The sequence below is a fragment of the Haemorhous mexicanus genome, chromosome 8 (assembly GCF_027477595.1).
Source record: "Haemorhous mexicanus isolate bHaeMex1 chromosome 8, bHaeMex1.pri, whole genome shotgun sequence".
In the NCBI taxonomy this organism is placed as follows: Eukaryota; Metazoa; Chordata; class Aves; order Passeriformes; family Fringillidae; genus Haemorhous; species Haemorhous mexicanus.
The window spans coordinates 6,759,572-6,772,497 of NC_082348.1; the positions used below are offsets into that span (position 1 = coordinate 6,759,572).

At 37.9% G+C, this 12,926-nt stretch overlaps 1 protein-coding gene across 1 annotated transcript in view; it reads right to left on the minus strand.

Annotated features, from left to right (window-relative positions):
• MGAT5 (alpha-1,6-mannosylglycoprotein 6-beta-N-acetylglucosaminyltransferase) overlaps nt 1-12,926 on the minus strand; it is a 112,302-nt gene that overhangs the window by 28,093 nt on the left and 71,283 nt on the right. The window contains exons 10-11 of the mRNA XM_059852582.1: nt 8,706-8,839; nt 4,725-4,858 (exon numbers count right to left, since the gene is read on the minus strand). Coding sequence (XP_059708565.1) covers nt 4,725-4,858; nt 8,706-8,839 — 268 coding nt within the window. The remainder of the gene's footprint in view (nt 1-4,724; nt 4,859-8,705; nt 8,840-12,926) is intronic.

Below are 12,926 nucleotides of genomic sequence, written 5' to 3' on the forward strand. Positions count from 1 at the left end.
TGTCCATATTTAGCTTCTTTTTTAGGCACCATGTATCTCTGAATAAAAAACATATTGGCACATATATAAATTCTGCACAAAGAATGAATAAAACATCTCAAGGTTTAGGATTTCTGGCAGAGCTTGAAGAACCTTATCCACTTCCCTAGCCTCATCTTTTTCTTCCACAGATGTTTGGGGTTTTTTAAACACCAAGGTTTTCCCAAGATTTGACAATCTCATTGTCATGCAATGCACACCAACACCTAAGCAGTAATTTCCTGTCCTTGGAATGGAAATTTCCAGAACCAATGAGACACCCTTGCTCACTCTAAGTGCTGAAGGAGAAAAGTGAAGGGGTACAGATGAAAATAGGAAGTGGGATCAGAGGAAGAAAAGGTTGTGTTGGTTTTGTGCTAACCAAATAACAGTAGATGATTGTGTTAATCAGTACTGTAAGACCTCAGTAATTCATTCTGCTGCTGAAGAGCTCTGCAAAGTGAGAAGCTGATCACTGGCAGGTAAATATCCATGAAAAAAGTAGGTTTTTTTCTTCATTCATAATAAATTAAACTCAAATTTTCATAATAAATGTTAAAGAGCAGCCTTTAAAGGTGTATGCTTATTTACTGCACTCATTTGGTTTGATTTACTTATTTCTGATCCATACTGCTTTCAGAAGGAAATGGTGAATTTCAGAAATGTTGCTGAGCTGAAGAGTCTGGCTCATTCCAATTAGATTTGTGGCACAAGGCAGGACAGAGCTCCTGGTGCCAGGCTCTAGGGTAACTTTTGACCAATTGATAAGCCCCCAGTGCTGCTGCACATTTGGAGGAACACAAAATAGAATGACCACAAGAAAGTCTGTGAGTGCATTGACCACATGGGAGAAAGGTGAGAAGGAACTTGTGTCCTTTAGATATTTTTCTTTTAGTTTAAAAGTTGAAATGAAGTATTTATTCAAAGTACAATGCTAAACATGCAGTACAAAAGCCAGCCAAAAGGAAGGGACTTTCCTCCTGCTTCGTGCAAGAGGGCATATGATGGGGAAATTATATTTAATCACATGTTCCCTGGAGCCACAAATGAACTTTAGTGTGAACAGCCTCAGGGATGTGCTTTCCCATTGAGAACAAGCTGAAGGTAACCATTTCCAATGCAGCTCTTTAAGTTGCTATGCAGGCAGGATATATTTAAGGAGAATGCCTAGCTTTTCAAGTAGGATTAGTAAGAAACTCCCACATTATTTTACCTCTAAATATACAAATATTTTCAGTATTTGCTCCAACAGACAAAATACTAAAGCAGTCATCATACACTTATGTTATGCATTGATGCCTATTTTCTGGTAAAAGCAGCCTCTCATAGAAACCCACAGAAAAACCCCAACAAATACTGCAAAATGAATCTTGACTCTTTCTTTCCTCTAGGATAAAGGGTCAAATTAGTGGAAAAGTATAACAGTAAGTTGCAGGAAGAAGTACAAAGACTTAGAAGCAGGAGCTAAGGCGACATGAAAGTCTTCAAACATTCTCTTTTAACTGAAATGTTCTGTAATTAAAGTAAATTTTGATAATGGAGAGCATTATGGGTTTCACACACATTTTATAAATCCCTTTCTTTCCCCCACTTTGGCATAGATAGGACTCTCTTTACTCCTTAGTACTGCCAAAACCCCCAAACAAACCCCCAAACCTTTAATCCCAACACTTTCCCAAAACTTGGTAAACGTTGCCCTTCATAGCTTACTTCTAAAGATAACCTTTAGAAATGTAGCAAAAAAATCTTTAGGGCCTCCTGTTTGTTATCACTGACCCACCTAGGATGGATTTAGTTATCAGAGGGAAATAAAGCAGATTTGTCTTGCACCCTCTGCAGCATACATCCTTCCTGACCTCAGGAGGTGTGCCCAGACTTGGCCACTGTGGGATGGGATGGGTGTCACTGGGCTCAGGCACAGAAAAGAACCCATATCCATGGCTATGTAAAGCCATGGTGCTTTATACAGCCCCAGGGAGAAGAGGTCCTGTGCACACTTCAGTCCCACTTCAGCCTGCTTGGTTTAAAATTAAACAATTGATTTGTCACTGCTATTCCCCAAAAGCACCAAAGTCAGGGGACAGGAATGCTCTCCCCTACCCACTGTGATCCTCTAATGACTGATCAGCCCCAGCAGTGACACATGTGCTCTGTGCAGATTACACTTCTCATTAATTGGCCATGTTCAGTAGGAGGAACAGGAGCAGGATAAATAGATTAGTCTGGTTCCATACAAGCTGTGGTGGCAGATGAAAAGAGCACTGAACAGGGAAAATGAAAGAAACGTGAAATAAGCAAATTACACAGACACAAGATTAGTTCAGGCTTTCTCTTGATGACAAGAATTGGATTTTATCACTCCAGATAAGAAATCCCACACTGTAACTGATTCAAAGTCTATCTGCAGTGATTTGCACTTTATGAGTGCATATGGGCATGACTGCAGTTACAATCTGCAAGTTACAGTTTTAATCTGCTCCATGTTACCAGCACCCAGTACACATTTTAATATGACCAGATACCAAATCAAACATCTTGGAAAAAAACAAGATAGGAAATGCTGATAAAATACAGCAGTGACTTGAAAAGCAGCACTTTAAAAAAATGATACAAAGCTCTTGGCTGAGAATCCCTAATGGTGGAAGGGGACCTGTCTAAAAATGAGACAGTATTTCCTTTTGGATTTGATGCTGGTATGGCCCACGTGCCCTTTGCAAATATTCACTTTTCAAGAGGAATGTGAATAATCTTGAGAAGGTTCAGAGAAAACAGACATGTGAAAACTCTTAAGGATTAGAAAGCACAAAGCTCTCAGGGGCTCAGCATATACAGGCTTTTCAGGAGATGACTGTGGGTTACTTTGACCTCAACCTATATTCCTTCAGGGCAACAGAACAGAAACATAATCAGTCCAGTTGAGAAAGTTTATAACTGCTACTAAGACTGGAAACAACCATATGGAAATCTGTACCAGAAATAATGCAAAGTCTTAGGGGAGAAAGCAATTGTTGGACGACTTCACCAGAGGAAACAGTGGCCTTTCCATTGTGTGCTATTTAAAAATCAAGACTGGATATTCTTTCCCAAAGAGTCATGTTCTTGTCTTAATCAGTCCATGGATATCCTGTGTGTCATACAGAATTTGAGACTAATCACAAATCTGCCCTCTGGGCATATAAACTATCCATACATATTTCTGAATCCATACAGACTGAATAAACTGAGAAAGATATACACTGAGAAACACCCTGGTGACTAAGGAGTTGTTTTCTTCCTTAAATCCAACTAGTATTCAACAGGTCCTTCTGCTGATGTGCACTGCAAATCAGGCCAGGAAGTTTAGATGATTATTGCATGCTGCTGCTCTTGAGAGACTGGTAATGAGATCAGTCACAAGTAAAAGTGTAAGTAGAGTCACACATAAAAGTACAAGAGCCTAAGCTTGAAAAGACTTGAAGAAAGGATTCCAGCTCTGCTCCAGCACTCTGCAGGGAGGAGAGACTGCACACAGGGGCACAATAAGTCCTTCTATACCATGATCCAAACAGAATAAACAAATAAATACCTTCAAGTATTTACTACATATTTTCTCAGCACAGTAGCCAAGAAGCATCCAGCTTTACCTGTTCTGCTACCACTGCAAACATTCCACTGTTTTTACCAAGTTTTAGTTTAGTTTTGTCTCACAGATGGACCATTTACTTGTAGCTATCATCTTTAGAGAATTTATTCTGTATAATCTCAGCCATCAGAATGAATGTTGCTTCTGTGGTTTGAAAAACTATGCAAGCCCAATATTCTCATGCCAATAAAGAGAAAAGGAATGAAAATGTGAGACCCAGGTGGTCTCCCACTGTTACAGTGTTTGGCCCTATGTATAGCACTGATAAGTTCCTTTTTCAGTTGACAAGAGGCTTAAAAATAAGGTCTTTTTAGGCAGGAAGGAAGGCACGTGGAGGATATGGGCATGCAGAGTATTTGGGCACACAGAGCTGGAGGTAACTTGGAAGAAATCTAGTTACTAGCAAGTAATCTCTTTGGAAACTGCATGGGACACACACTCCCAGGTGTGTCAGCCTGGAAGAAGGAGCCACAGAAAAGGACAACTGGTGAAAAAGAGAGACCACTATGACTTAAAAACACAATATACTTTAATTTAGTGAAAACATCACCAAACCTTGGTGTTGTTATTCTGCTGCTCTCATCAGCAGATGACAATGCAATAATGGCAATATTAAAGAAACAAAACTCTGATATTATTACAGGGAGAGAAAATGAGACTGCACACTTGTAGAGCCTTTTATAACAGGCTTTCCATCTCAAAATGCAGCACATTTTTTGTTGTAAATATAAGAACAGAAGTAGTTGAAAGACAGTTTTGCTTATGATTAATGAAAGTTCACACCTTAAATTGTCCATTATGTTTACCAGCCTTCTGCATTTTCTAAAATTATTGTGACACTAAGACTCTGTTTCTTATTCTACCAGAAAGGTGTACAGAAATAGCAAAGGATCCACATCAATCTAGACAGAAGATTCTCTAACAGAAACACTTCAAAATGTTCAATTTAATTATTCAAATATGTTTGTTTCCAGAAAAAGAACTTTATGGGTTTAGACAGATGGGACACCTTAGAATTTCAAATTATGCTTTATTTTACTGATCAACATAAATTTACTCAAGCATATGAGTATAAAAAACTCACCTTCCAGAAATTATCTACTTTGCCATAAACCAGAGATTGATTCTGCCTTTTGATGTCATTAATGTGTTTAATGTCACTGGAATTCAGGTGCTGCTCTACCACAAATCCAAGGAAGCTGTTATCTGGAGTGTGAGCTGTAAGAAACAGAGCAGATTCAGCACCTTTGAAAACATTGCTTAATGCTACATTAGAGTGAATGTTGTCAGAAAAGAACCTATAAGGAACATATTATGCAACTGATCACCTCCTTCTTATTAGTACTGAAAGACACATTTGCTTGCTTTATTATCCAAATTAGTTTTTGTTAATTTTAAGTCCTGCTCCATATGCCTACTGGAGTGAGCAGCTATTTTCTGTCTTGTTTCTGATAATAAAAACTTAGCAGCTGGACTGAGTCCAATGGTAATGATCTCTTTTGTCTGTGAGCTAAGCTTTATTTTATTATTAGAGATAAAAGAAACAGAAGAAATCCAGCTTGACAAATCTCAGAGATTCAATTCCAGCAGTTTGAAAACCCCCCGGATTTATGCTTGTTAGCAAAGATGCAAGCAAAAATGGATGTTGCTCAATGGCATAAATAAATTTTAGCCAATTTCTTGGGTTCACCTCCTACACTGGAATTACCAACACCAACCACCCAGCTCTCTGTGTATTATGTACCCATGCTAATTATTGGTCTACCAAGTCACACTATGCAAATCAGAATACAAACTGCATTGCCTAATTCACCCATACATAGTGATCACAAAATATTGAAATGTGGTGAGTGAAGTCAGCAAAACTGTTTTCAATCCAATCCAGGCAGAAAAAGACTGTGTGCAAAGGCTATGCCATTTATTCATAGGTTTTTATATTATTTTTAGCCCCCTTGGTCTTTTTTCCAGCAGTGTTGGTCATTGTTCCACCTCCTATAAATACACAGATATTTAGGCTCATTAAAAGTAAGGGGTTTTGTTATTTTGGATTGTTTTTTTGTAGACTGGGTGTTTAATTCCAGTGATGGACTCCAACATTCAATGCTTCAGGTAGAAATCCATCCCTGCTATATAAAAACTATTCCAACACATGGGGGGTTTTGCCTCTAAAAAGTGCCACAGCCTCACAAGTGCACAAGGAAAAAGGCTGCAATAAACAGCAGGATCTCCTCTCTAGGCCTCCTGTTAAATTCTGGCACACAAGCTGACAATTAATCACATTTTGAAAAGCTTAAGATCCCAAACCAAACCAAAAAACTCCTAAATCCAAAGACAACACCCCAGGCACTTTTGATACGTGCAGTGCTAAACCTCTACTGGAGTTATTAAAAAAAAAATCTATTGCAATTATGAGGTTTTGCATTTTTGTTCCTGAAAATCAGCCAAGTGGATAATGCAGGAGAACAGAGAAACCATACACGGTGCACACGTCCCTCTGCCATTACATTTAGTCTTTCAAATGACAATTACTCTTTTTCACAAAAATGCCTCAGCAACAGCCAGGCACCCACTTAGACCCAAGGACTTTTTAGAATTTTACACAGCAAACAGCACATTTCAAATATGTCTGAAAAGGGGCATTTTTCCATCCTTTCATATTTTTGGATGAGACACAGCATTCAAAGGAGAGGCAAGGCAGTACACACTCAAAAGAAAAATAAACCTTTGTTAAAGTTAGCACTTAGAACTGGTGGAATTCAGTGCCTCAAACATCACAGACAGGAAGCAGCACTCAGATGGATTTTTAAGCAAGATCACGCACTTTTAGAAGTACCAGGGCTGTTATTTTGCATGAAGGTATTTGAATTAAAAACATGGAAAACATAAAAAGAGGGAAAAGCTCTCATGATTCTGGGAAGCTCAGAGAACAGTCAGGCACTTGGTAATATGCCACAGGTTTGACTATGGCTTGCTTGTTGCTCAGGATAATTTTCTGCCCTTATAATCAGAGTTCTCAAAACATAATAGAGTCTGGGGATCTTGGGAAGCTGTCCAGGGTTCCAATCTGCCATAAAATCTTTACTGATGCATAACACGCACTTTTAATCACAACCCCATAAAGATGGTGCTATCTCTGCAGCAGAGAACAAAACAACAAATATAAACTTTAAATATCACAAAACATGTTGACTCTTCTGTGCCTAGAAAAAAAAAAAAAAAAAAAAAAAGAAGCAGAAGAAAAAAATAATCCTTGAATAATCCACAGCACTGAAATCACTCATGCTTCAGAATTGTTTGCCTGCAATCTATTTACCCCTTTTCCTGCAGAGGAAAAACCACAGTCATTTCCAGCAGTAAAAATTGGAAATGGTTATCTATTAAAATTCCAATACAGTCATACTCTTTTGGAAAATTCATTATGAAGCAATTTTCTTTGCACAAGAGACTGTACCAGTGGCAGTCTGTACTGCCACAACAGAGATCTCTAGGGAGAAGATTTACTTTCTTCTGCATTTCATGGAGAGGGACTGAGCAGTGCACACACAGAGCACACAGCTGTACCACCAGTGCTCACCCAGCTATTTTCACTGAGTGCATCATCCCCCTTGGTGCTATCTTGAACAGGACCTCACATCTGAATTTCCCAACAGCTGGACAACTTAAACAAAGCACCATTGAGTCCCTTTTCCATTTAGGACATAAACTAATAAATATTAGCAAATGTGGACACAAAACAAGCTCTGCTTACTAATATCCAGACACAAACTCTGCAACCACTTTCAAGTCACATTTCACCAGCACATGTTTTGTTACTTGCTTCCCAACAACTGTGAATGCAGCCTTTTATCTCTTGAACAACCTTCACTTATATTTCTCTGGAAAAACTTGCACAGCAAATGTTGACAGACAAAATATGCCTCTCTCAAGAATTTTACAGGGCAACTGAAATCAAAAGCGTGTCAACCCGACAGCAGCATGTATAATTCTGCTGTGAAAAGCAGGAAAGGTTCCAAGATTGATGATGAGAGAGAACAGAGCCCTCCCTGGTTGTAATGTCAGACAGGGACCAGCACCAAACTCTGGAGGGGGGCTGGTCACCACGAAATGTTTCTTGCAGGTTTGGGCTGAGCAGCCTCTGCACACAGCAGAGGGCACTGCCCTGAGCCTCCCTTGCCCTGCACCTTTCAGAGACAACACACCTGAACTACTGCTGCAACAGGCAAGAGACAGATCCCTAGATTCTGGAACCTACTGCCATAAAGCCAAAGACTAGGTATAGACCAGGTCACAAATCATTTAATCTGACCCAATTTATAGAGAATTTGTACCTTTTTTGTGTCTGTTTTGTTTCTTTTTTAGGTTTGGCTGGGGTCACTTCAAAAGATATTTATTGATGCTTCAAAGACCTACAGCAGTGATGAAAACTACTACTTATTTTACAACAGCTTTGTACACTGCAGGCAAAAAAATGTTAGCCAGTTTACCTGAGGATAAATTCTCACAATATGAAAACAAGCTAGGTAAAATTTTTTACAAAGCCATATAAAAGTAGTGACAAAAACATTTTGCTGAGTGGTCATTTTAAAATTCTGAACACAAAGAAACAGTGAAGGGATGGTTCTGCTGAGCTGTTGAAGATCAAAATCAGAAATACAACACTGTAGCTAACATAGGCCCAAACTTCAGTTCAACACGATGAAATGCAGGAGTTTATAAAAATGTAACCTAGCAAGTTCCTCAAAGATCTATTGCTTTCTAGTAAAGCAGAAATAACAAACCCAAACTTCCTGATACTTGAGGGAAAAGCCAAGCACCACTTCCCACAGGTACCCAGGGCATAAAGTTCCCTACTGCTATTTCTATTAGCTCAATATTTTTGTTTTCTCATTGCTGGGTGGAAGCACAACAGAGCTCTGGCATATCTACAGACACTGCCACAAATCTTCCCATTTAGCAGTTGCATTTTATTCAACTGTGAATTTGTCTTTCATAATGAAAAAAAAAATCTTTATGACAGGATTCCTTTTTAAAGCTCTGAAATATTCACAAGTCCAGAGGTACTTACGGAACATTGTATAAAACTGCTGTGGATTGAGGTTCCACTTTCCCCATGGTGTCTTGTGGCCTTTAGACTGGGCATAATGGGCATGGTTAAACTCTGGCTCAGTCCCAAAGGAATCCAGAACTCTTAGCATACACCTGAAAAAGAAAAAAATTTACTGTAGGTACACCTACATGTGTATAGATACGAATGTGCATATATATGCATAGTTATGATAATTAAAATGTGTTTTGTCTTTGTTTGCAGCTGGGGAGAACATATAAACTGAAGGTACATTTTAATTTCAAACAATTCTGTTCATATTACATTCACAAAGATGTTATGAACAGCAAATTCAAGGATATATCAGATATTCAAATAACAGCCCTGGAGCTTATTTTGTCCTTACAGAATGAAGCTGTGCTTTAAAATCCAACTAGAGTTATGGGAATGCCACAGTGGCCACCTGCATTTCCTAGGGCTCGGGAGTAGAATTTAGGCAGAAGAAGAGAGAATTTTCCATGTGTTTTTTAAAGTTCTCAACCATTACCACAAACAAAATGCAGCAACCAGGGGCCACATGCCAAGAAGATCAGAGCAGAAGAGGACGTTGTCTTTAGAGAATTGAATTTGGTCTCCAGGTTCTGACTTTTAGACCTACTGTAAAAGCACTGAGGATGGTTTAATATGCTGAGCTCTTGCAGTCAGCTTATTTATTTGTTTATGAAATATTTTGTCACAGACTTTTGAAGAAACAACATAAAAGTCAATTATCTGCATCAACCAACACACAAGAGAAAGAAATGCTGGCACTGGATTACAAAGGGCCTGGGATGAGAGAATCATGCTCACCCTTTATTAAAAACCCCATTAATTTCTTGACAAAGAAAGGACCAGAAAAAGTGTCACTATGAAGAAGACAGTACATGTTCTAGGACAGAAATTCTAGAAGTTATGTTTCCAAAAAGCAGGCTGCCAAATCTTTGACATGACTTGGACATACTGACCACTGCCACTGAAGTGCATTACAGAGCTCCAGAGTCTAACATCCTTCAGCCCTCTACAAACAAAACTGCAGAAAAGACTTATACAGGAATTAAACATCATGTGCAATTGTGTTATAAACACAAACTCTTATCACTGCACTGGGCTCATATGTGCTAAGGAAGGGACTCAACCTCATGGGTAGCAGAGAAGGGAGGTAGCTGCAAAAATGACAATTAAAAATGTTTATTTTTTGAAGTTTTCGACATTTCCCATGCTCCAAGCACATATGTACCTTCTGTTCAGTAAAACATCTGATTTTGGTTTTTAAATGTGAAAGAATTTAGCCCTCAAAAGGTGAAAGAGCTAATCTCCAACTATTTGTCAGCTTTAAAAATAAAAAATTTTAGTCCCCAAAATAAAATTACATGTTGCTTATATGTTGCTCCTTTCTCTGAAAGTATTCAATAATGTGGGAAGTAGAAAAAAACCCCAGCAACTTTTAAATTCTTCTATGAAATGCTACCTTTGTATTTCAAAATACAATTTGAGAAAAATGATGTGTTTTTTTAAACCTTCACAGAGATATTTCAAACAAAAAGAAAGTCAAAATATACAACATATTATGATTCACCAAACAACAAAGCTGACAGATCAGTTTCTGTGCAGTGTTTTCTGTCAACTGTTCTCAATGAAAATATTTTACAACAGTGGCAATTATCTCTGCATCACACAAAATACTCCAGCAGGACCAAAACAAGTTCTGCACTGATGAATCATTCAGTAATAAAAGCTCTCTCATTTCTTGGCAGGTCTTTAAACAAAATTCCTCTCAAACATACAGCTTTTGGCCAGGTACCTGAGTACAGGAGAATGAAAAATAGGAGAAAACTACTGAAAAACTGCAACATTCCTGGAGGTTGTCAAGAGATAGATGTAAGCAGCACTTCTCTGCTTTGTTGCCTCTCTTTTTCCTGAACTCAGATGTAAGATAAGAAGCACTAATGGCTCACAGGGATATGAGGAACCATGTCCAATACATGCAGGGTCTCTGAATCAGGACAAGCAATATGATGCAACAGAAATCCAAACCAGAAAGCAGGATAACAAAAAAAAAAAAAAATTTCTGTGATTTAGTATAAACTAAGTCAGAAAAAAAGATGACAGAAAGAAGTGCAAGTCTGTGCAGGAATGGTATGAGAGATCAAAGCTTCAAGTGGTGGAACTAATCCCTGAAATGCAGCAGAAAAGAGCTGGTAAAGATTTAAAGTTTAGAAATGAATGTAATTAATAGCAGTTATGCTGAACTGATATTTTAATATATGTAGGAATGCCTTGATTGTCTGCCCTACTACCATATTCTCCATTTGTCTCACTTAATAATTTAGATGCCTTTCATTTTTAAATTATTTTTGCATACAATGCATTAGCATTTCTAAAGTGAAATAATTAATTTTAAAAATGACAAAACATTTTTTTCTTTATAACTCAGGGATATATTTTAAATTAAAATGCTAATTTGGTATACCTTTAATTTCAGTTTTTCCACTCTTCCTTCCTAAAATGTCACCTAGCTTTAGCAGTGAAGCTGCAGAGAATTGCAGTGTGCCCTGAAATTGGTGTCAGAATAAGTCTATTCTCTGCCTAATTAAAAAGAGAACTGGTAGGTAGTAAATTGCTTTAGAAACATCCATATTAGTCTTTTTTGTCTAGCACATTAGAAGTGACAATTTTAGGGCAAAAAAAAAAAAAATCAGAAAAAAGTAACCCAGGATTATTTAAAGGGAGCTTTTCTTTCCCCTTGAGTACTGGGTAGAAGCACAATCTTAACAGAGCTGACCTAGTGGACATATTCATACACTTTTTTTTGTATCCTTCTCCCACTTCATCAGGCCACTCAGTATTTGCATTTAAAATCTTAGGACAGAAAATAACCCTCCTAAAAAAGATGTGTTCTAGAGAACATGTACAAACCAGGAATGTTGCTCATTTCTCAGGATAGCTGTCACGTTAATTTATTTCAAGAAAAAAAAGCCAGCTGGATTGTTGGCATATGGGAATGAGTCATTGCTAGAGAGACTGTGGAAAAATGAAAAAATACCAGATTTTTATGTGCTGCATGGAGGATGAGGGTGCTAAGAAAGACTGCACTTCTCAAACTATATTAGACTATTAATTTTTGTGTTGATTCATTGCACACAAACTGCATTCAAACAACCTCAGACCTGCAAAATCCAGCAGGCATTGCTCTGCTTGGAAATAAGGTGCACTCCAAAATGAGATGTGTTCTGCTGTGTTCCTGCTATTTGCAGCACCAATTATCCCACAGATAAAGCACACACTACCAAAAGTCACTGGTGCTCTCAGCTGTGCAGAAGAGTCTTTCAGAAATACTCACTCCCAAAGCAGCAGGGTCATTCTTTCGAGCTTGCAGTTCCAGAAACCTGATTTGCAACTACCAAAAATTTCCTCAGGGCTCAAGTTCACCCAGAAAGATTATATAAAGCACTCTTACCAAGCGACTGTTCTGAAGGCAGAGGCTTATTCTGCCACTCTATTCTGATCTGAAGTGAATAAAAACATTTTAATTCATTTTTATCTGAGTCTGGTCTGTGTAAACCAGACTGAGCTGACCTGCACACATCCACTGAAAAACACTTTCTTTTGAGACAAACAATAATTCCTACTGACATAAAATACAACTGAGAAAAAAAGCAGAGTTTGTAAATAACAAGGGCTAAAAAGCAGTTTTATTTGTGATCATGTTTATTTTATTGGAATTAAACAGAAATGGATGCCTGTGCTGTTATAAAGCCCTTTGTGGTTTTAACTTCAAAACATTTTAATGACAGAATTTTTAAGATAACTCATGATGCTGGGAGAAAAAACAATGATTGGAAGAGGATCCTGAAATAGGAGACAGCATGCATGCAGCTACAAATTAATTCCTCTGCTTTAATCAATTCTGCAGTCTCTGCTAGACTCTGGATCCTCTTTCATACACTGAACTTGAGAAAAAGCCTCACGTAATTAGAGAGATTCACAATAAATGTAACAAGTTTCAAAAAAGGTATACAAAAGATTAATTGTATGTAATAACACAAACCCCTAAATGTATGTACTATAAAAAAGCAAATTGAAGGAAAAACAGTATAGAAGACATCCTAGGGGCTGGCAGAGAAGAGAAAGAAGTAATTTATTCTCCAGAACCCTATTAGAATAAGCAGTAATGGGCAGTTAGCAAAACACCAGGCCAAGAAA